Source organism: Strix uralensis, chromosome 27 (assembly GCF_047716275.1).
Source record: "Strix uralensis isolate ZFMK-TIS-50842 chromosome 27, bStrUra1, whole genome shotgun sequence".
In the NCBI taxonomy this organism is placed as follows: Eukaryota; Metazoa; Chordata; class Aves; order Strigiformes; family Strigidae; genus Strix; species Strix uralensis.
Window position 1 is genome coordinate 2,141,158 of NC_133998.1, and position 24,061 is coordinate 2,165,218.

The 24,061-nt window shown below is 58.8% G+C and overlaps 1 protein-coding gene across 1 annotated transcript; it reads left to right on the plus strand.

The window, feature by feature from the left end:
- Positions 1–491: 491 nt before the first annotated feature.
- Positions 492–23,739, plus strand: ONECUT3 (one cut homeobox 3). The gene is made up of 2 exons (XM_074851419.1): positions 492–1,521; positions 23,447–23,739. The coding sequence occupies exons 1-2, from the start codon at positions 492–494 to the stop codon at positions 23,737–23,739; spliced, it is 1,323 nt and encodes a 440-aa protein (XP_074707520.1).
- The last annotated feature ends 322 nt before the right edge of the window (positions 23,740–24,061 follow it).

Genomic DNA, 24,061 nt, shown 5'->3' on the forward strand with positions numbered 1-24,061 from the left:
TGTGTCCCCCAAATCCCGCACCGGGGCGGGGGGGGGGGGGGGGGCGGCGCGGCTCCGTTCGGGGGGGGGGGGGGGGGGGGGGGGGCGGGGCGGCGCTGACGTCACGCCGCGGCCCAGAGCGAGGCTGCCGGGAGCCGGCGCCGCAGCCGCCCCGAGCGCACGCCCCGCGCCCCGCTCCGCACCCCGCTCCGCGCCCGGCCGCGGCCCCCGCGCCGCAGAGCGCACCGAGGCGGGCTGGGGCGGGCGGGCGCGGCGCATCATGCTGCCGGCCTGAGCGCGGGGCGCGGAGATCGATCCCCCGAGCGCGGAGTCTGAATTAATCCGGGCAGCCGGCGCGGGGAGCGGGGGGAGGCGGCGGTGGAGGAGGAGGAGGAGGAGGAGGAGGAGGAGGAGGAGGAGGAGGCGGCGGCGGCGGCGGCGGCGGCGGCGGGGGGTGGGGGAGGAAGGCAGCGAGCGAGCGGGCGAGGCAGCGGCAGAGCCCGGCGGCCACCATGGAGCTGGCGATGGAGAACCTGGGCAGCCTGCACGGCGTCCCGCACTCGCAGCCCGCCGAGCTGCTGAGCCCGGCGCACGGGCGGCAGGGCTCGCACCGCAACCTGGTGCCGCACGGCCGGCCCGCCATGGTCTCGGGCATGGCCTCCATCCTGGAGGGGGGCGACTACCGCGCCGAGCACAGCCTGGCCGCCCCGCTGCACCCCGCCATGAGCATGTCCTGCGAGTCGCCCTCCGGCATGAGCCTGAGCAGCACCTACACCACGCTGACCCCCCTGCAGCACCTGCCGCCCATCTCCACCGTCTCGGAGAAGTTCCACCACCCGCACCACCACCACCACCACCACCACCCGCACCAGCGCCTGGCCGGCAACGTGAGCGGCAGCTTCACCCTCATGCGCGACGAGCGGAGCTTGGCCTCCATGGGCAACCTCTACAGCCACTACCCCAAGGACATGCCGGCCATGGGGCAGCCCCTCTCGCCGCTGCCCAACGGGCTGGGCAGCCTGCACAACGCCCAGCAGCCGCTGGCCCCCTACGGCCCCGGGGGCCACTTGCCCAACGAGAAGATGCTCTCGCCCAACGGCTTCGACTCGCACGCCGCGATGCTGTCCCGGGGCGAGGAGCACTTGGCGCGGGGGCTGGCGGCCCCCAGCTCGGCCATGATGCCGCCGCTCAACGGGATGCACCCGCACGGCCACCCGCACGCCCAGCCCGGTGGCTCCCTCCTGGGCGAGCGGGAGCGCCAGGCCTCGGCCACCGGCTCCCAGCCCGGCGGCTCCGGGCAGGTGGAGGAGATCAACACCAAGGAGGTGGCTCAGCGGATCACGGCCGAGCTGAAGCGCTACAGCATCCCGCAGGCGATCTTCGCGCAGAGGATCTTGTGCCGCTCCCAGGGGACCCTCTCGGACCTGCTGCGGAACCCCAAGCCCTGGAGTAAGCTCAAGTCGGGCCGGGAGACTTTCCGGAGGATGTGGAAATGGTTGCAGGAGCCGGAATTTCAGAGGATGTCGGCGCTCAGGCTGGCAGGTAGGGCACGGCACGGTCTGCTGCCGCGGCCGCCCGCCCCCACCCCCGGGCGGGTGGGTGACGGGGTGCTGCGAACACGCGTGGGGACCATCGCGAGCTGGGGCCGGGGCTGGGCCGGGGGCTACCGAGCGGGCGTGGAGCCTGTAGAAGAAAGGGAAGGAAATGGTATTTAAGGCGAATCCTATTTAAGGAGAAACCCCCCGCTTCCCTCCCCGGGCCTGCTCCTGACAGCGGGAAATGAGGGATCCCGGGTGGCGGGAGCCGGGAGCGGCCCGGCGCCCCCCGCCGCCCGTTCGGCTGCCTCCAGCCCCGGCAGTGATTTCCCGCTCGCTCCCGCCCGCCGAACCGGCCCCTGGTCCCTCGGGCGGACCCCAGGGAGCCGCTGGCAGCCCCCGGCCCACGCTCCCCGCCGCCCGTGGGCGCGGGCTGAGCCGCGGAGCCGCTCGTGGAGCTCCTCCGCCGCCGCTTTGGCACCGCCGCCCGGTACCGGAGCCGCGCTCCGGGGGACGTCCGGGCCGTCCCGCCGCTCCCCGCCGGGAGCCCGGCTGCGGGGCCGGGAGAGGCGGGAGGGGCCGGGGCTGCGCTCCGCTCCCGCCGGGGCACCGGCTGCCCTCGGGGAGAAGGAGCGACGACCCCCGCGCCCCGTGCCCCCTGTTCCCGGCCTGGGCGGGGCGGGGGGTGGGGGGGGGGGACGGCCGCTGTCCCGCAGCACCGCGGGTGCGAAGCGCAGCGCGGCGGCAGCGCCGTTCCCCGCGGCCGACCCCGGCGGGGCTCATTCGGCCTCAGGCCGGCGCTGGGCCGAGGGTTTGCTGGAGAAACGCGGTTATTCTGCGCGGCCGCGCTGTGGCTGCAGGGGGAGCGGGCGGGGGACGCGGCTCCGCGCTCCTCCGCGCTGCGCGGAGCCGCCGCCGGAGAAAGGGCCGAGGGCTGTCAGCGCCGGCCGGAACCCCCCGGGCCCCGGAGCCGCTCCGGCCCTTCCTTCCTCCGGCTCCTCCGCGCCGTGGCTCCGCGGGGCCAAGCGGGGGTGACCGTGGGGTAAAACCCACGCATGTATGATTTTATTTATTTTTTTTAAATAAATCCGAGCTCCTCGTGGGGCCGGGTAGAGTCGGGCCCGCCGGGCGCTCGGCACGGCGAGGAGCCCGCCGTTATTTATGGCGGAGAGCGGCGTTCATATGTATTTAGTGTAATTCAGTTGCTCTTTAATTAGGGCAGGGTAGTGGCATCTTTTAGTTCCAGTCGATGCCCTATTGAAAAGCAGTTAATAGAATGCAAATTGTTCCTGGCTTTACAAGGTTCTGGTAAATAAAGATTTAAACACTGCCGCGATCGGCCGTTTAATGCCCCCGTTGTTCGGGCTAATTGAGCAGCGGGTGGCTGGTTTCTGACTCTCCAAAATATGAAATAATAACCATGATGGTGATGATAAAAATGCGGCCCCGGCTGGGGGAGGTCCCTGCCCGCCGGCCCGGCTCGGGCTCTGTCCCCGCCGCGATCCCTGGCGTCGGGGGAGCTTTATTCTCCCTAAAATGGTTTTTATTCCCCAGCGCCGAGTTTCCCTCGGCCCCAGAGGCGCCTTGGAGGCATTATTTCCGAAATTAAACCCTCAAATTTCTTGCGGACGGGGTTTAAATCTTTGCTTTCTGCGAAGACAGGAAAAAACCCAGCAAAGCACCAAACCAACCACCCCGCCATCAATTCGCGTTGAACCCCGGCTCCCCACGCGGGACCGGGCCGCGGCTGCCCCGAGAGGCCCAGTCTAGGGCGGGGGGGGCCGCCTCGACCTCCCCGCGGCCTCCCCCGGCCCGGCCGCTTTGTTCCCGGCCCCCGGCCCCGCTGCCGCCCCGCTGGGACCCGCTTTCGTTTCGCTCCTTCCGCCGTTTCGTCCACCCGGGCCCCGGCGTGGGGCAGGTTTAAGCCCCGCGGGGTCAGCCCCGGCCCGGCTGCCCCGAGAAGCGGGTTTCTGCGGGAGGGGGTCGCGCTGGGGGGGGCCGTGCCCGGCCTTCCCCACCGATGCAGGCGAATCCCCCCCAACCCGACCCACCCCGGGGCCGCCGGTCGAGCCTGCCCGTCCTTTCAGGCCGCCCCGGGCTGGGGGGCTGGAGGGGCCCGGAGGGCTGAGACCCCCCCGGCAAGCAGGGAAGGGACCCCCCTTCCTTCCTTCCCCGCCTGGGCAGCGATCGGCTTTTTCTCCCTCCCAGTGCAAGCAAAAAAACGAGTGTTAGACGCGGAGCACGGCCGGGGAGACGGCTGGTCCTGGTTTTACTCGTAGAGCTAGTTCTGGTCCTGGTCGCGGTTCTAGTCCCGGTCCCGCCCGGCTGCTGGAGTCCATCTGATGGATTAGTCCGAGTCAGTAAATCGCGGATCAATAAACACGCCGGGCCCCTATAAATGGCAATTGCCGCTTTTCTCCTCTTTCCACTCCAGTTCCCCCTCCCGCCGCTCCGTCCGCAGATGAACCATTAATTATTCAGCCGGGACCCGGGGGGGGCTGCAGGTCCCCCCCGCCCCGGGCTCCCTCCGGCTCCGCTCGCCCCGTGGGGCTCCGCAAAATAGGGGGGTCCCACGGGGAAACATCTGGGCAGCAGCTGGCGGGGCCCGGCCCGACCCCTCGGGCCATCCATCTCTGCGACCCGCTGTCACGGCCCCCCCCCCCCCGCTCCGGATGCAGCTCTACAAACTTCGTGACCCCCCCCCCCATGAGGCCTGCGAGGGCCCGTGGGTGGCGGGGAACCCCCACCGTGGCACCTGTGGGGGCCCGTCCACGGCGGAGCGGGGCTCCGAGCCCCCACCCGCGAACCCCAACCCGCCATCCCGGTCCCCTCGGTGTCTTGGGGGCGAGAAAAGCTTCGTTCTCGTGGGATCATGTGGGAAGCGGGTGCGCACCCATCCCCGCGTGTCCGCGGAGGGCGGTGGGTGCCTTCCCATCATGCGTGTCCCTGGGTGCCCTCCCACCATGTGTGTCTGTGGGTGCGCTCCCACCCTGTCAGAGCCCCCGCCGGTGGAAACCGCCCCCCCCCCCCCTCCGCCACGGTTTTATTCCCACACTCAGGACTAGAAAATTCGCTCGTGATTATTTCTCGGGACGGCGACAACACCGTTGTGTCCCTTTCGCGACACGGCGGCTCCCCGCTCGCCGCCTTCAGCCGTCCTTAACTCGAACGGCCGATCCACCCTCCCGTGTTTTTCCCCGAGAGTCGTCTCTGTGCGCGAGATTCACCCTCTTGCGTGAAGCGTTTGGCCCGCGGGTGGGGAGTTTCCCGGCACCCGGGATCAGCTGTTTCTGCCCCAAAGTGTTTCCCGTGGCGCGGAGCCGGGGGACCGCGGCCGCGCTGCCCGTGGGAGCCGGCGGCCGGGAGGGACCCGCGGGCTGCGGCCGGGGCGCTGGGCAGCGCTCCCCGAGCGTCTTCGTTTCCTTCTTCTGCTTTAAAATTTTCTTTTCCCTTTCCCTATTCCATCTTTGTTTTCTCTTTCCTTTAGCCTTTCGCCCCTCCCCATTTTTCGTTCTCCCTTTTTTTGGCTTTCGTTTTCTTTTCGTGTTTTATTTTCTTTTTGTTTTTCCCTTTCCTTTCCTTTCCTTTCCTTTCCTTTCCTTTCCTTTCCTTTCCTTTCCTTTCCTTTCCTTTCCTTTCCTTTCCTTTCCTTTCCTTTCCTTTCCTTTCCTTTCCTTTCCTTTCCTTTCCTTTCCTTTCCTTTCCTTTCCTTTCCTTTCCTTTCCTTTCCTTTCCTTTCCTTTCCTTTCCTTTCCTTTCCTTTCCTTTCCTTTTTTGCTTCTTTTCTTTCTTTTCTTTTCTTTTCTTTTCTTTTCTTTTCTTTTCTTTTCTTTTCTTTTCTTTTCTTTTCTTTTCTTTTCTTTCTCTTTCTTTTCTTTTCTTTTCTTTTCTTTTCTTTTCTTTCTTTTCTTTCTTTTCTTTTCTTTTCTTTTCTTTTCTTTTCTTTTCTTTTCTTTTCTTTTCTCTCTCCTGCCAGGGGTCTCTCCCCGAGCAAATCTCTGCCGCAGCACGAACCATCGTTATTCAAAAAAAACCCCAAACCACCCTGAAACTGCGAGCACGATCGCGGGGCTGGGCCAAGGTAAATGCCTGAGAGCTTTGGCAACGCCAATAATTAATGCCGCTAATTATTAATACTGCGAACTAATACACAGAATTGTCAGAATCAGGGACAAGATTGCGCCGAGTAAAAACTCGGGATTTTTTTTTTTTCACGAGTTTTGCTTCAATTTCAGTCTCTTTCAAACGACTTTGGCCCAACGACGGCTCCTCCCCGCCGGCAGTTACCGGGCATCGGCCGCGGCTCTGGTCCGGGAAAGAGGCGGAAAATCGCGGGCGGTTTCGCTGCTTTCGATCCGCGCGTGTCCGCGGGGCGACGGGGAAAACGCGCCGAGGCCGCGGAGGAGGTTTGTGGGATCCGGAGCAAATTATTTTGCAGCCGTAAAATGCAGGAAAACGAGAGTTTGGGGCTGCAGGCGCCCAGCGCCTCCCCCCTCGGCACGGGAGAGATGCCCACTCAGGGAAACACAAAGAAAGCGAAAAAAGGGATAAACCCGTTTTTCCCCTTGGAAAAAAAAATGGGCTTTTTTCCTTATTTTTTTTTTTTTCTGAAATTATTATTATTTTATTTTATATATTTTTTAGCACGTCAATAACAGACAACTTTCTCCGCCGGCGCGGAGCCGCCCGCCGGGGCCGCCCGCCTGGAGCAGCCACCGCCGGGACCGCCGGCTCCGCGGGGGCGGCCTCTGCGCGCCCCGCCCCGCCCCGCTCCGCACCCCGCGTCCCGCTCCGCACCCCCGCGCCCCGCTCCGCACCGCCCCCGCGCCCCGCTCCGCGCTGCCGCCCTTATCAGCGCGGCGGGGCCGCCTCGCTCCGCCCGCGGCTGTTTTTCTGTTTGCTCCTAATCTGGGCGTCAGAAGGGGCCAATAAACCTCCCGTCGGTTAAATATTAAATGGGGTTCCCCCCCCACCCCCCCAAGGAGGAAATAACCTCCCTTCTCTGCGGGGCGGCACCTCCAGGTACAACCCACCCGTGTCCGTGGCGCCCTGCTCCCCCCAGACACCGCACCCCCCACCCCCCCGGGGTTCCACTCATCGCCTGCCCGGGAGGGACCCCCCGACCCCCAAGCAGATCCAGTGCCGGAGCCGCACCCAGGGCCTTTCTTGCCGCCTCCTCATTTTGGGGTGCACATTTTGGGTGGGGTTTTGTTGTTTTTTTTTTTTTTCTTTTTCTGGGGGTACAACGTGGGGGTGATATTTTTTTCTCTGTCCTGTCAATCGCCACCGAAACCATAAGGGAGAGATAACAGAGAAGAGAAAACTCTCAGAGTGACCTTTGAATCAATTTGAAAAACCTCATTTAACTGATAAGTCTTGAAAGGCCCAGAACTAATTTGAAAATACATCTATTAAAATCTCATTGCCGCTGCCTGGGAGCTGCTGGGAAGGGTGTGCGAGGCGACTTCCCGGGGTCGGGGGAGCCGGGAAAGCAGGTTTAAGCCCTGGTCAACAAAGAGATTGTGGAGCCACCTGCAAAATGATGGGGCTTAAACCAGGAGGGAAATAAGAATATTAAAAAAAAAAATCGGTCTTTCTTCCCCAGCTGGTGGGGAAAGGGGAGATTTACAGCATTTTCCTGCCATAACCAGGCACGGAGTCTGGGATCGCAGACAGAATATTGGATTTTTTTTTTTTTTTTTTTTTTTTCCTCCTCCAGAAAACAAATCCAATATTTTCTCATTCTGCTCAGATGCGGTTGCAGGGCCGGGGAGCCTGTGCCTGTGGGAGAGGGCAGCCGTCCCCCCCGAGCCGCGGCCGCGGGGGAGGCTCTGCCTCTGCTCCCATCGCAGGGTTTTCTGCCCGGCGTCCTCGGTGCCGCGGAGCGAGTGCCAAAACTGGGGACACACGCGGAGTGTGTCCAAAACGGAGGAAGGGGAAGGATGGTGAAGGCAGGAGAAGACCAGAGACAGGGCCCAGGCGCCTGGTTTCCTGCCCTGGGAAGATCCCACCCTGCCCTGGGCACGGCACCTCACGTCCCCCCGCATCCCCGCGGCATCGCCCAGGACCAGAAATCCCCTACGGAAACCTCCCGGGCACACGGGTCTCCTCGTGTGAAACCTTCGCAGAGCTCATGGCAGGGTGGTGATGACCGACTTGCAACGCCAACAAAAAAATAAGAACAAAAATTTTAAAAAAAAGCCCACCAGAGCCTGGCTCAAAAGGGCTGAGGCTCTGCAGCTTGGTGGGGATTCAGGGGCCCAACCTGTGCTCCTGCTCCAGACCTTGGGGGGCAGTTTGGGACGCCGCTGCCTTAGGACGGGCTGTGTCTCCCACGGGAATCGCTGCCTCCCTGGCCGCGGCAGAAGCTGGACCCGTCACCTCCCAGCCCCAGCACCTTGTTGGCTGCAGGGGAAGAGATTTTCCCCGTTGCTGCCTGATTCCCTGAGGTTTCTCAGAAAGGCTCAGGCAGAGGCACCCTGAGTACAGATGGAGGAATTAGGCAGCTTTGATCTGTGCTCACCCCACATCTACCCACCTGTGCGGCTCTGCCCCAGCTCCCTTTTTGGAGCTGAGCTGGGCAGCACAAATCCTGTGGCTCAGCATCGAGCTGAGGCTTCAATCAACCCGGGATGTGTCCCATCAATCCAGGATGTGCTCTTGGCCATGGCCCTACTCCTGCACAGCACCACCAGCAGCACAGAGAGGCTGGGGTCAACCCCTGGCTTTGAAAGCTGGCCAAAAAGGGATGTTAGAGCCAAAAATTTTCTCCTCCAGTCCATCCATCCTCAGTCAAAAGTGATGCTGGGTGGGCGCAACAGGAGCGATGCAGGTATGCGCCGGGGCGGTGAGGGGCTGGTGAGCAGCCGGCAGCAGCTCTTGGCAGCCGAGTGCATTTACTGTGGGCTCCGTGCAGGACCATAGCCATTGAGTGGCAAGATTTTGCTGATTAAACAGAAATTTAAAAAATCTCATGAATACCTCAAATGATACAGAGCATCTCCAGCGAGATTTAAACCAAGGCAGGGTTGGACAGGCAAAATGCATGATGGATTTTTTAAAACATTTGGGGTTGTTAAAAAATAACGAAACAAAAAGCAACCTGGATTCTCTGGTGCTGGAAGGAGAGACCAAAATATTTAAAAAATAAAGAGCTGATATTAAAATCCAGACACATTTGCATGGACATGGGTAGGATTTCAAGAAGGATCGTAATAATTCTGTCTTTTAACATATATATATTCTGTGAGGGATATGCACCGTTGCTCTAAGAACTGGTGGTTTCTGCACTGCAAGGCGAGGAGGTCCAGAAATTATTTAAAAGGGATTCAGTGGGGTTCAAGGTGTTTCACAGGTGGTGATGTTAAGGCGTGGAGATGGCAATGCTGTCCCGGAACAAAAGTGGGGCCGGAGGTGCCACATGGCGAGAGCAGGGGCACCCACGTACAGCCACATACCCCCACAACGGGTGGGATGCGGGCAGAGGTGGTGGGCTGAGATGGGCAGGGCTGCAGCGAGGCTGCTCGTATTCCCTGCTGCGGGTACTGACTTTTTGCCCCCTCGTTGGGGACCAGTGACGGTCCTTTCCTTCACCTTCACATCCCTGGGGTTTTGCCTCCAAGCTCTGCACCGCAGGACCTTGTCGCTCCAACCAAGCCGTGCCCTGGTTTCCTCCATGCAGGAGGACTTGGTGTTACCGTGAACTGAGTTTGGGGAGCTGGGGGGTAGAATTTGCTGCCTGGCCTCTAACCTGGGGAGTGGCAGCCACCACCACCGCTGCCTTGTGTCCCCATTGGGACACTTGGCCCTGCCGTCCTGTCTGGGTTCTGTATCTCTGTGATTGTGTCCTTTTTCTGTTCCCAAACTCAGCGTATGGAAATCACCAAGCAGGGGTGATCCCTTTGGGGTCCAGGGAACCTCGTCACCCCTGGCAGGCTGGAGGTGGCTTGGCTCTGCTCAGCTGGGGAGAAGGAGGTGGAAAATCCCCATGTGGGAGCCTGCCGAGGGGAAAGCAGCGGCTGGTTGTGGGAAGGCACTTGCTGGGACTGGCCATCATCTCCTTGCTTGCAGAGCAGTGAGGAAAACCCCAACATCTTGACAAAAAAAGATAAAGCAAATTGAAGCTTTTTCTGCTGCTGATGGCACAGGCAGCGGTAACCAACCCAGCTCTGCTGAGTCCAGGTCTCGGCAGGAGGAGGCAGCAAGGGGAGCAGGGGGCTGCTGGTCTCCTGCCCAGGTCAGAGGAGAACCGAGGTCTCCTGCTGTTGGCATGAAACCAGGGAACCCTAAATATCGGGGGCTGGTGGGCTTGGGGCATGATGGGAGGGCTCGGTGTGTGGCACGGCAATGCAGGGCACAGCCAGGAACCTGGTACATCAGGTTTGGCTGTCAGGGACCCTATAAAAACCCAAAGTGGACCAAAATCAGGAGAAACACCACATGCTAAAGCGCTCTTCAAAGGGCTGCAAAGGTGATGGTCTCCCCAAAGACCCCCCACAGCGGTGCCTGGCACGGGGAGGGCACGGAACGGGGAAGCCAAGAGCCACGGCAAGGCTGGGTCTGGTCACTGGGAAATGTCCCAAAGCCTCGTCTCCCCTCCCCACACCAAGTGCCACCACACAGCTGAAGGGACACGAGCTGTGACTCGGCTGTGGGTTGACAGGTTGAGCATCTGCAAATCCCCCCGTGCCTCAGTTTCCCCACGTGTAAGCGTGGGGGTGACAGTGCTTTCACAGAGTGTATGAACACACCAGCACCGGGTTGTTAAAGCCGAGGAACTCAGCGATGCCACATAAAAAGCCAAACCTTTAAGCTGGAAGACGAGCTCCAGCGAGTGATGCCCCTTTGTGGGAGTCACGCTACCCTTAGCTGATAAAGAGCAGGTAATGAGCAAACTCTCTCCATTAGGGATAAAATTGTGAATGTATCAGGAGCTGCTGACGGGTGATGGTATCAGGGGCTGACAGAGACATCAACAGCTCTGCTCTGCTGCCGGCAGCGGCTGCTCCCACTACAGAGCCTCAGAGACCCTGGCGCTCAGTGCCCGTCGCAGGGCCGGGGAGGGCAATGCAGCATCCCATCCCTTGCAATTTCTCTGGAGGTTTGGCCCTACTCTACTTTTTTCCCATCTTCTGAGGGTCCCTTGTTTACCCTGGACTTGGAATCCGCCCCCAGTCAATTACAACCTGGGATGGGGGAATGGATCTCCGTTGGGCTTTGCTCAGTGGTTGCTCAGTGGATGGACCAGCATCTGGCCCGGTTTGGCTCAAATGTGATGCTTGAAAAAATGATGGGGTCAATGCTGTGGTGGTTTGTGGTCCCAAAGCCCCCCCAGGATGGGGGTGTCCCTTCTGCATCTGCCTCCCAGCCTGCAGGCGATGAGGAGGAGGAGGAGGGTGGGTGGGATGGTGGCACCGCACTGCTGGGCTTTGGAGTCACCCAGAGGGACGCAAAGCTTTAAGAGGCTTCTGAAAATGGGTCCATGAATCAATGCCCACCTTTAGTTCTTTTTTTGGGGGCCAAACTTCAGGATAGTGATAACATTTCACAAGTGGAAGGCAGTGAACCCCTACCCTGATATTCCCAGGAGAGCTCCTGTATGGGGGGCCTCCTGCTGGACCCCCCCCCAAAGCCGCTCACTTGCCTGCCCATACACACAGGCAGCCAGAGCAGGACCATGCTTGATTTAGGGCATTTAATTTGCTTTCTGTCGCGTTTGTAGTGAGGTGGGTGCTCACACCCGCGTCTGCATTGCAGCTGGTTTCGGTTCGGGTAGGTCAGAAATGGGGCGAAAGGAGACGAGTCGACGATGTGGTGAAGGGTACAGGGATCACCGGATGCTTTGCACAACAAGCTAAAAAAAGAAACTGAAAAATAAGTCATACAAATCAGGGCATTTATTCAAAATAATGCCGATTTCAAATCAGCTTGCTTTTGTTGGAGAAAATTTGAAAGCATCTCCCCAAACCTGAAACAGCCTTTTCCGCCCCAAATTGATGATTCCCAGCGATTCCTGTGCCTTCAACACCTCCAAGAAAAAAACCAAATTATTTATTTGCTTTGATTTTTGGCACTGTCGTGAGGTGGTTGCCCCACTGGTGGGTGCCCGGGGGTGGGAAAGGATTGGCCCTGTGCTCTGCACGAGAAGATGCTGCTTAGTCGATACAGACAGAGCTGGGATCTTCAGCCCTGGGGGTGCCATTGCAGCACCGTCACCTCACTGGAAAAGGGACCTTGGGGGGACATTTGGTGAACTGGGGGGCTCAGACGTCCCCCTCGGCTCCTGCTCAGAAACTTTTCTAGCGGTGTTTATGGAGGGTTTATACTTTTTCTGGATGATGATTTCATTCCAGCTGACTCCTCTCACAGCGACTCGCTGTGATGCTCCTGAAGGAGCCGGAGCCCAGCCTGGGTATCCGGGGGGTGCTGGCGGTGGGAGGGGGCGGCTCCCTGGGCAGCATCACTGTCACCTGGCAGACACCCCCCCCTTGGCTGTCTCCTGCTGTGCAAAACCAGGAGAAAATAGACAGGAAGGGGAAGGGGGGACGGGAACATGGGGAAAACAAAGGGGCTGCTGGGCGTTGGGCTTGGATAGAGCTGTGACACCTGGCTGGGTTCCCCTCGCTCCTCTCCTGTCTGTCCCTTTTCTCTTTCTTCTCCTCAGTTTCTTTTTCTCTTTTCTTTTTTAAAATTTTGTTTTCTTTTCTCTTTTCCTTTTTCCTTCTTCCCCTTTTTCTTTTTCTTCTTCTTTTTTCCCTTTTCCTTTTCCTTTTCCTTTTCCTTTTCCTTTTCCTTTTCCTTTTCCTTTTCCTTTTCCTTTTCCTCTTCCTTTTCCTTTTCCTTTCCCTTTCCCTTTCCCTTTCCCTTTCCCTTTTCCCTTTTCTTTCTTTTTTTCCTTTTTTCCTTCCCCCCCGCCTTTTCTATCCTCCTTTCCTTCTCAGCCCATTTTGTCCCCCGCAGTCCCTTTCCCAGCCAGCAATGAACTCTGGCCAAGAGAAACCATTCCCTTTAACCAACCACCCAAACACCACCACCCGCCTCCCAGCTGTGCCATTACATTTCACTCTCCCACCTTTGGGGGGAAGCCCTGGGGACAGACAGTTCCCACCAGGGAGGAACCCAGGGAATAAACTATCTCCATCGGGATTAATCCCCCCAGCCCGCAGCCCCTTCCCCTTTGCCTCCCTCCCTGCAGATCTGCCCGTGAGCTCCCCGCCGGTCACGTAGCCATCAAACTGATGTGCCAGCAATATCCAACACGCAGTTAAAGCCACTCGTGGGAGTTTCAATAAAATCGACCGGGCAGGATCAATGGGCTGCGCCGGCCCTGGCCCCATCCCCACATGGGGGGGGGTTGGGGGGGGCGCAGGAAAAATACCCAGGGCTGTGAAATGGGGGCAGTGGGAGGGGGGCAGCTGATTACAAATCCATCCCATACTTGCCGTGATTAATTGCTGCTTTACCAGAAGGAACAGCTCTGCGTGGGGGTCATTTTTAAAGGTAATGTTGTGGGGGAAGTTTCTCTTCCATGTTTGGATGGGAGGAAGCAAAAGCCCTTTTCCTGCAGGAGGTTCCCTTCCCGCAGGATGGGGTTGGAGAGAGTCAGGGAGCTGGACACGGGGAGCAGCGACAGTGAACAGAGCCCAGGCTGTTGTTTGCCCCCTCCAGCAGTGAACTGGGAGCTGGGAAGGGCCCTCCCCAGCTGCTCAGGAGCATCTCCAGCTGCTTTGCAGTCACAGGGAGATGCTGAACCCCAGCCAGCTGGGATCGCTGGTGTCCTGACATTGGGAGCCCATTGTGGAGCATCTTCTGGCCCAGCTCCCAGCCAGGGAATTGCTTCATGGTTGGTTGCCCAGTGTGGTCCAGGTTTCTGGCTGCTCCTCATCCTAAAACCCCTTCCAGGCGCTGCTGCCTGCACCCGGGCAGCCCCTTCATCCCACGCCAGCAGTGAGGGCATCCAGCTGGGCTCGTGCATCCTCTCCCAGTGCTCAGGGGTCTCGGTCCTTGCCTTGCCCTCCCCGGCGGTACCTGGCTCGAATTAAAACATCATCCATCGTTACAGCGGCAGCGCGTAATCCCTGGCAGATCAGTGCAATTACTGCGGGAAATACCTTGGGAGCTGAACTAATAACGCCAGAGCGGTGTATTAAGAGTCACTGGCTTAGCGCCGGCCGCAGCCGTGCCAGCCCCATGCGTGTGGGGGGACGGGCTGAGCCGCCCCGGGGGGCGGCAGGTTCCTGGGGGGCGAGTGGTTGTGTGGTTGGGGTGGGAGCAATGGGAAGGGGGTGAGGCCTGTGGGGCAGCTGTGGAGTTGTTTGTGGGGCAGCGATGGGGCGGTGATGGGGTTGTGATGGGGAAGTGATGGGACAGCCATGGGGCAGTCATTGGGCACTGATGGGACACTATAGGGGGTGACGATGGGGCAGCTGTGGGGCAGTGATGGAGCAGTGATGGAGCAGTGATGGAGCAGGGATGGGGCAGTGATGGGGCAGTGACGGGGCAGTGACGGGGCAGGGATGGGGCAGGGATGGGGCAGGGATGGAGCAGTGATGGAGCAGTGATGGGGCAGTGATGGAGCAGTGATGGGGCAGGGATGGGGCAGGGATGGGGCAGTGAGGGGACAGGGATGGAGCAGTGATGGAGCAGTGAGGGGACAGGGATGGGGCAGGGAAGGGGCAGGGAGGGGGCAGGGAGGGGGCAGGGAGGGGGCAGCCGTGGGGCAGGCGCAGGTCCCCGCAGCCGGGTCGGGAGGTGCCATTCCCGCAGCTGCCGGGGCCGCCTGGCCCCGTGTCCCTCCCCCGGGACGCGGCTGGACCGCTCCAGCCCTGCGCGCCCCGTGTGTGCGGGGCGGCTGGAACGGCCCATCGCGCTGAGCGGGGGGGTCCGGAATGGCCCATTTTCCCTATGGCGGGGGGGTCCGGAATGGCCCATTTTCCCTATGGCGGGGGTTTCGGAATGGCCCATCTGCCCCGTGGGGGGAGTCCGGAATGGCCCATCTCGTCCGTGGCGGGGGCGGCCGCAACGCGCCCTTGGGCAGCGGCGGGGGGGCCGGGCGGGCTGTCCCAGTGCCCCGCCCCGGGGGGGGGATGTCCCCGTCCATCCGCAGGGGGGCGCCAGCGCGGCGGGGACGGCCCGAGGTGTCTGCGCGGGGGGCGCGGGGGGGTGCGGGGCGGAACAAACCACTGCCCGCCCTGCTCCAAAATGGCGGCGGGGCGCTGGGGGCGGGGGGGGGAGCCTCGCGTCCCCCGCGCTCCGCGTCCGCCCCGCTGCCCTCACGGCCCAGCCCCGGGGCAGGTGTAGCCAAGGGCCCTTTGCCCAGGCCAGGGGTGAGGGGGGGCCCAGCATCAGCCTGGGCCAGGGTCTGGGGGGGACACACACCCTGAGGGACCAGGCAGGGTCCCCCCGTGGGGTCTGAGCAGTTGCCCTGTGTCACCCCCCTGCCCCCGAGCAGCCCCCAGCTCCCTCAGCGTGGTTTTAAAACAGAATCCCAGAACCATCTTGGTTGGAAAAGCCCTTGAAGCTCCTCCAGCCCCACCATGAACCTCACCCTGACCGTTCCCAACTCCACCAGATCCCTCAGCGCTGGCTCAACCCGACTCTTCAACCCCTCCAGGGATGGGGACTCCCCCCCTGCCCTGGGCAGCCCATTCCAACGCCCAACAGCCCCTTCTGCAAAGAAATCCTTCCTAAGAGCCAGTCTGACCCTGCCCTGGCGCAGCTTGAGGCCATTCCCTCTTGGCCTGCCGCTGGTTCCTTGGCTCAAGAGACTCATCCCCCTCTCTGCACCCTCCTTTCAGGGAGTTGGAGAGGGCCAGGAGGTCTCCCCTCAGCCTCCTCTTCTCCAGACTAAACCCCCCCAGTTCCCTCAACCCCACTGTTGTCCCCAGACCCCTCCTCAGTGTGCAGTGACCAGCCTGGGCACAAGCCGCCCGTGCTGGCTGCTGCCTCGCGACGCAGACGGCTTTGTGGGGGTGTGAATAGCTGGGAACTGGGTTACTCTTGGAGCTGTGCTGAGGTCAGGCTGGAAACCGCCTTGAGAGTGCCCAGGCCTTGCAGAGCGGGGCCTGGCAGCAGGGAAGGGCTCAAATCTGGAAGCTCCCTCCTGCGATGCGCTGCTGGAGCTAAGGGATAACCTGAGAGCAGCGGGTGTCCCGGCTCAGGTCCTCCCGCCTGCCTTCAGAGGGTCCCAAACCCTGGTGAAGCAAACCTTGAACATCCCATCACGGAGGATTACAGATTTTCCTGTTTTTCACTGCACCGCAGAGCAAGAAAGCTAGCAGCCATCTGAGAATTGACTTGGCCAAACCCTAAGGGAGCTTCCCACCTCACACCCGATAAATCCACCTGAGACCAGATTTAATCAGGAAATGCAGAGAACGGTTGGTTTTTTCTCCCCGCTGTTTTTTCCCTCTCTCCAGCGAATGTTCCTTGGCTGATAACAGCTCTGAGCCCTCTCTGGATATCATCTCTCCACCGAGAGCAGCTCGGGAGCAACATGCGCTCTGGTGAAATATGCTTCATTGATTGCTGAGTTTGTTTATTGTCCCTGCTCAGAGAGCCAGATCTGAGAGCTGCTGAAGGCAGAAGGAGTTTGGCAGGAGGAGCCCAACAGGAACGGGCTGGAGAGTCACTTAGCAGTAACCCGTGTTGATGCCAAGCGGAGATCCTTGCTGCTCCTTTCCTGCGTGAAGGAGCGAGGACGGAGGTGGTCTGCGCAGGACCCACAGCTGTGTGGGTCACAGCGATGTCACTTGCCCCAGATTGCTGGGGCAGGCACCTTGGCCAGTGTTACAGGGCTCCCCCTGTCATTGTGGCACGAATCAACCCCCAAACTCCCTTTTTCCTCCCAGATTCTGGAGCTGGGGCTCTTGCACCAAAGCTGAGCATGAGCAAGTGTCGCTGCCTCCAAGGAAAACGTGTTTCAGCGGTTGGACACGGCCGTTCCCTCGCACCATCCCCACATTGTCGCTCTCTCCCAGGAGGCGACAACTTCCCCTGCCGCTGCCATCCCTCGCGGCACTGCCGGCTTCTGCCTGCCGCGCTGCCTGACTCCAGCACTTCATTAGCACCAATTTGTGCTCGTCACACTAAGTGGCAATGACTGGGGAGAAGAGTAAGGCGAACGGAGCAGCCGGGAGGATTCCCAGGGCAACTCTGCCCGGCCCTGCCTCACACCAGGGAGCTGGTCTGGTCCTGGGCCATGCTGGCAGCATGAGCACGGAGCAGCTCGTGATGGCAGTGGTCTCCATTGGGACAATGAGAAACAGCCTACCCCGGTCCAAAAAAAGACCTAGAAAAGGAGGAAATGGGACAAATGGGGGCAGCGACTTTGCCAGCAGACGTGATGGGTTGAGCCTGGTTCACCGGGGTGCTGGGGAGAGTGGAGCTGGGCACCAGGTCTCCCTTTATGAAAGTCTGTGGAAAAGCAAGTGAAAAATCAAACCTCTGCAGAAAGGAAATGCTTTTAACAACAAACCCACATTTTAATGTTATCTGAAACTGTTTGTTTCCGTGTCCATGAGGGATATGATGCAGCTGGCTCAGCCTGGGGCTGTCTCTGGCGGGGCCGGTAGCAGCTTACCTGGAAAGGACAAGAATTAAAATAGGGGAAATGTGGAGGGATGGAGCCAAGCACACTGCAGCTGCCACAGCTTCTTTGTGTTCCTTCACCCACCCTCAGACCAGCCAAACCCCTCTGCTTCAGCACTGGAAAAGCTGAAAATACCACGCTGTGAAAAACCAGACAAAGCTTGCGAAGTGCAGGAGAGGCAAAACGAGGCATCCCGCTGGTGTTGCCGCTCTGCTTCACGTTTGGGTGGCTCTGCTGGTCTCCTCCAGCCTCTGCCGGTCCCAGCTGAGCCCCTGTCGCAGGAGGGACCATTGTCACCCGAGCAGAGGACCGAGGACTTGCGCTTTCATTTCCAGTCCCTTCCCTCTGGCTGCCAACCTGCGCTGCTCTGAACGCCCCTGGGCTGATGGGGAATGGGCTGGGGAGGTCGGTGCCGGCGGCTGATGATGCCTCGTAGGCCCGTACGGGTCGATTGGAGCTGCTCGCTGGAACAAGTCACTGAAAGCCTTTGCAAGGGGAGGAAAATGCACCCAGCAACAGAGAGGTGAGCGCTTTGTCTCCTCTCATCTCCTCATTTGCAGCATTCAGAGGAAGATTTAATTTGCTGGGCTCGGGGAAGCGGCTCACCCTGCAGCGCGCTGGCTGCATACCAATGACCAGGGGCTCTCCCCGGGCCTCAGGACTCATCCTCCGGGCTCCCAGGGACACCAGCGGGGAAGCCTGTCCCCACAGAGGCAGGGCCATGTGGCACAGGGACACACACAGGGACGGTGGCTCTGGCCGGATCGTGTCACTCCGACCCAGCAGGACTGTGAGGCTGCAGCTCCACAGACATGTCGCAGCTCCCAGCTGCATCTCTTGGGCTCTGGATGGCCCCTGACGCAGTTTTCCAAACCTGCTGGTTTCTAGAGCGGGGCAGTTTTTACTACAGCATGGTTCGAAGCTGTCGGATGCTGTGGGACCACAGCGGTCAAAATCCCCACAGATTTTGGAGACAAGAAAGTTGTTGTTTTTTTTTTAATTGTGTGCTGCTGAAGTCTAGGGGATTGCAGGGTTGCAGCATTTCCGAGTGGCACGTTCAGGGATGTGCAGCATGGGGCAGGCTCTGTTGCATAGTTGACGCTGCATCCCCTTTGCCTGTGTGTTTGTTAGTTTTTGGAATCAAATGGGGTTTCAGAAAAAAAAAAAAAAAAGGCAAAAAGAAAGTCGTGGTTTGGGTTTTGAGCACTCTTTGTTCCTGTGTTGTACACTGCTGACTCTCCTGTCAGCAGTGAGTCTTCCCAGCTAGAAAAGACCCAAATTTCCACTGGAGAAGACTGTTTGTGACAAATCTCTTTAGGCTCTTTTCCTACAATGTAAAGCAAAGTCAAACAAACCTCTCACAGTTACTAAGTTGCCCCAGCTCTGAGCATCCTGGCTGGCCCAGCTGTGGACCAAAGGATTTCTGTTTTGCAGATGAAGCCCCTTGATCTCTGGTCCAGACTCTGCTCCAGCCTTGGGGGAGTAGATGCCATGAGGTTAATTCAGCTGAAGATTAGACACCGCTCTGCTGTGGGAGGCGCCGGGCTCATCCCAGTTTGCTCAGAGCTGCAGCTCTCAAAACCTTCCAGAGTATCAGGGCAGGGTCTGAACCAGTAACATCCGTTGCACAAGCCTACACCCAGCTCCCCCTTCTCTGTGAAAGAGGTTGAGATCCCTCTGCCCCTTCAAGGAGAGGGGGAAACTGAGGCAGCCCGGGGGCTAGACTCATCTCAAAGGCATGGAGAGTAGCCAGCTTTGCTCAGGGGCCATTTCCCACCCGGTACCACCAGTGAAAGAGCCCATCCCACCTCTGCACCAAAGAAACCTGTCCCAACCTTGCCGACCACAGCCAGGTACCCCCTCTCCATCCCTCCCTCCACCTCCCTTTGAGCCCCTAAACGCTCCTCAGTCCCCTTGCACTGCTGCGAGTGAATTTGACAGGGAGAAAAAGAGAAAAGCTGGTGGTTTGGTTTTTTTTTTTTTCCCCCTAACCTCGCTTACAGCCAGCATGCTGGCTCTGAAAGCCCCTGGCTGTCTTTTGTGATTTCAACAAATCACCAGCACTTAAGCAAAGTGGGCAGAAAATTACAGGTTGTATTGCAAGTGAATGGAGAGGGAGAGCACGCTGGGGCTGAGAAAACAGAGGTTTGCGGGTATAATAGAGAAACCAGTGTCTGGCAGGCTGTGGAAGCCTGCAAAGCCATCAGGTATTAGTTAAATGCTTCTCGGAGTTCATGCTGCGAGGCATAATCGCAGCTTCTGAACAGCAGCCATTTGATTGTCTCTATTATGTCCCTTTAGAAATGATTTGGGAGATATTTTGCTTTGAGCTGTCAAGGTTAAGTCAAGGAAAACGAGTTCCCTCTGACATAAGTCTCCAGGGAGGCAGAAACCCTCAGCAGAAATCCTCCGGGGAAGCGGGCGGAATGCCTGTGCTTTCGGAGGTCTTTCCTCCTGCTTTTCCCCCCGAGGTTCCTCCTTGCCTTTGCTCCCTCTGTTTTTTCTGCAGCCAGGTCAGCTGCCTTAGGGATGGAATCTGCTGGGGTTGTGTGCTCCGTGTCCAAGAGGAAGGTGCTTTGTACCATCACCCCGTCCCAGTGCGTCTGACATTCCCTCCTTGTCACTCCTGCCCTTGCTGGCTGGTTTCAGCCAAGCCTGGCTGGGCTGTGGAGGTCTCAGAGGTGCAGGTGTTGTGAAATGAGCTGGGGAGAGATGGAGAGAGGAGAGAAAGACCTCTGCTGTGGGTGAGCTCAATCCCTTACTGGCCGTTGGAGCGTTCCCCTGGCCACGGGGGACCCTGCTCCTTCTCGCCCACTGTTGGCCCTGGTACCACCACGGTCTCCTGTGCCCCAGGAGGAGCGGGGAGCAGGACAAGGCAGGGAATAAACCTCGTGTTTTGGACATTTGCTGGGGAGATAACGCAGAGGCAGGGGTGGAAGCACCCTGAAGCATGTCCCCATCCCCACAGGCTGCGGCCAGGCCCAGAGACCCCAGAGGGATGTGACTGAAGAACTGCATTAAGCCAAGGAGGAGTCGTTTGGCGCTCGGGACTTGGAAAAAAGGTGTTTTGAAGCACAGAGAAAAACCCTCACCCTGCGCTGACCTGGGTGGGAGTTGGAGCTGTGTCCCCAACTGTCTGCTGTCCCTTGGCTCCCACTGCCTGCGGGGACACAGGGACGGCCACCTCCAGCCTGCCTGGGAAAGCAGCACCTGGGGAATGTGGAATGTGGAATAGGAAAAAGATCCTCCGTTGGGGGGTTGATGGCCGCCGTAAATAGATCTGACCAGCGTCACTATTGATTTCTGTTGTGCGGAGCTGTAATTAGATTGAACTGGGGAAGAGGGGTATTGGGCTGCGTCAGCAGAAAAAGAAATTAATAAATAAACAAACGAGCACAGGAAATGTGGGATGCGTCCGCCGCTGGCATTGGAGGCCAAAAATAACAGGGGTATCAAGGGGTGCAGAGCAGGGTGTCGCCTCTGTCTAAGCAATATTTGGCACTGGTTTAAATGCTGGATCACAGTTTTACCAGCAAGACCGTGATGATTAATGTTTGCCTCAGAGCTTTGAGTTATTAATGGGTGACTGGTGTGTAATAATTACTCCTAAAAATTGAATGGGAGGGTGGGGATGTGAGGTTGAAAAGCTGAAACGCTGGGTCTCAGGCTGTCTGTCCAGCACCGCTGGTGGGAATGGGAGCCAGCAGGCAGGGGAGCAAGAGGACAACCCAGATCCCAGTGGCTTTGCGAGGGTTCCAGCTGGGTCAGCACATCACCCCCCATCTCCCATGGGGGTATGGATGTATTTACACACACCTACATGTATTTGTATGTTCCTGGTGGAGAGATACAAGTCCCATCCACGCAGAGCCAGAGCTGTGCTCACAGGCTGTGTGCGAGGTGGCCGCTATTGACGCGAGGTCCCACCCGAGCCACCGGCACGGGGCCTGAGCCCAGCATGCGGCGGGGACACTGGGAGGACGGGAGGCGGGCGGGCGGGTGGTCTGGCAGGGCGAAGACGCGCTGCTCCAAATGTGCACGTACGGTGTGGGGGGGAATTTTTCTGTTCGTGGTTTGGTTTGGGGGGTGTTTGGGGGGGTCATTTTTTTTTTTTTTTTAAATTCATGTCTGGAAAAAAGTCAAATTTTCTATAAAGGCTTTTTTTGTTTGTTCTTTTTGCAAGCATCTGATGGTCATAGGGTAGGTTTTCACTAAACCATTCTCTGCTGGCTGTTTGAGTAAGGCACCCCTGGGACAGGGTCCCCCCGGCATCACCAGGGCTCAGACTGTCCCTTGTCCCTAAGGATGGTGGCTTGCAGCCAAACCTGCCTGGGGGGGAGAAGGGGAGGGGAAGGCTCTCCACTAGCCATCTTTACCAGGGATGGCTGATTTTGGCTGAGTGTGGTTGGTTGTGCCAAGCTCGGTGCCTCCTGTCCCCTGTCCCAGTGGGAGCAGAACCGATGGCTCCCACCACCCGCATGGAGACGGGGCAAGGGCTGAGCCCAGCAACTGGGGAAACAAGGCTAAATTTGTTGGATAAATTATCTGCTTCACTGAGCTCTAGATTTCCCCAGCTTTGGGTGGAAGGGGTGGATGTCATCCTTCTATCTTAGTTCAAGGTGATGTAAAGAGGACTTGTAGTGCAGGCCAGCTGAAGAAAATACAGAGGAAGACCTTGCTTGTTCTTTAGTGAGGAAGAAGTGACTTCAAACACCCTCCCGTTACTCCTAGGCTACATTGCTGCCTACCCTTTACTCAGCCTGGCCGCGGAGGTGTGTTTGTACAGCAGGCAGGTGGTTAGCCTGAGGAGAATACCTGTCCCGTGGACCCAAGATGCCATCCCATTGCTCCAGCAGTGGCTTTCAGCTGTGACCTCTGGGCCCTCCAAGTTCTGCGCAACAGGTCAAAGAGGCTCCTGGAAGTGCCTGAGAGAAACAAGCTGAAAACTGTCATCCAGCAACATTCCGACAGCAAATGTCTTGAAGGACCTGTGCCCTCCCTGCAAAATCCTTTAGAAGATTGGAACCAAGAAGCTCCAAAGGCTGAAAACTGCTGCTGTTTGGGGCAAGAGGGTCTTTCCTCAGAAAGTCTTTAGCCCACAGTTTCCTGGCTGTTTTCTGAGCTTTCCAGGAGGAAACTGTGTCCCCAGCCTTGGAGGGTCAGATCTGTGCCCTGCCCTGCTCATGGGCATCTTGTGCTGCCGCAGTGCCTGCACATGTCTGTCCAAGTCCTGACCCAGTGAAGTCCCTGAGTACCCTGATATAACCTCAACAGCTTTGAGGTTGTCCCTGCTTCGAGTAGGAACTGGACCAGCAACCTCCACCAACCTCAGTTATTCTATAATTTTCCAGAAAAATATCATAGCAAAGGGCTCCTTTTCTCACCCCTTCCACCAACAGCGTGCTTAAATATTCCTGCAATTAAAATTCACATATTTACCAAAAGGTGTGTACTCCATCGCCCTCCCTCCCTTGGTGCAGCGTGGCAGTGTCAGGGGGGCTTTCCTGGCTCCTGGCAGCCCATCCCTGTGTGACAGCACATCTGTCCTGACCTACTGCTCAAGCCAAAGCTGTAGAGGAGGAGACTTTTAATTTGGTGCTGGCTCAACTTGACACACATGCCAAAGTATCCAGTAGCAAAGGCACACAGGGGAGACTGAATTTGCTGGAGCTTCAGGTAGCTCAGGCTGTTCTCCAGCCTCTGGAGGTAGGAAAACCCCTTCCAAGAGCAGGTGGAACTACACACGGTCCTTCCAGGCCATCTGCCGTGGGACATCGTGGCTGCAGACCAGCCTTTTCACAACGTCCCTGTCCCTGGCTCTTCCCTGTGTTTCGGAAGTGGCAGCTGGATGTGATGGCCAAGAGACACTGGTTCCCTGAGTCCTCCAGCGAGATCCACAGAGGTGACGAGGAGGCGAGGGAGACCACGCCAGAGTGCAGCAAGGGAGGGAGGCTGGTGGATGACCTCCAAAATTTAGGGATGGAACAGGTCTCAGTGGTCAGGCTGTGGGACCAGAGTCAGCCCAGGAGTTTCCTTGGTCTCTAGTCCCAGGGTCAGCTGGAGATGCTGAGACTTGGGCTTTTCCTGGGCATCTGAAGAGGTGATGGGCTTCACCCAGGCTTTTCTCATACTGATGTCGTAAGAGGATGTCATCCCATCTCAGCAGGCACTCAGGAGGAAGAGGGAGGAAGAGGAGGGAGGTAGCCTAGGGAGTGGTGGGCAACAAGCCAACAGGTTTACTGGAGGGGAGGGCCTGGTTTTTGTGAGGCAGCCAGGCAATGTGCAAGTGGGCCAGGGTGGTGAGCACCAATTAATGGCCCTATTCTCTCTTTTGAACATCTAGCTTGCAAACGCAAAGAGCAAGAGCAGCAGAAAGACAGGAGCCTGCAGCCCAAGAAGCAGCGGCTGGTCTTCACAGACCTCCAGCGCCGCACCCTGATCGCCATCTTCAAGGAGAACAAGCGCCCATCCAAGGAGATGCAGATGACCATCTCGCAGCAGCTGGGCTTGGAGCTCAACACCGTCAGCAACTTCTTCATGAATGCCCGCCGGCGGTGTATGAACCGCTGGCAGGAGGAGCCAGGCACCAACCCCGGAGTCCCCTCTTCTTCTACAAGCACTTTCTCCAAAGCATGATGTCCCCCAGCCCTCCCTGCCCCTTCCCGGACATCCTCCTCATGACAAAGCCAACCCCAGACTCACACTCATGCCCTGAGCCAACCGGGGTGGGTGCTTTTGGATGCTGCGGGTCCATTGGCCTCCCAAATCCTCAGCTGGGCGTCACCCCTGGACGTGGGCCTCATGCCACATCCTGCTGCCACGTCCTCCCAGCTCATGGAGCAGGGACAGGGTTTGCAACCAGGTCAGCTCTGTCCCCAGGAGGGCTTGGAGGAAAACCCTGTGGAGCAAGGGATGATGTGGGATGGAGGGAGAGGGTGAGGTGCTGTTTGGAAGCATC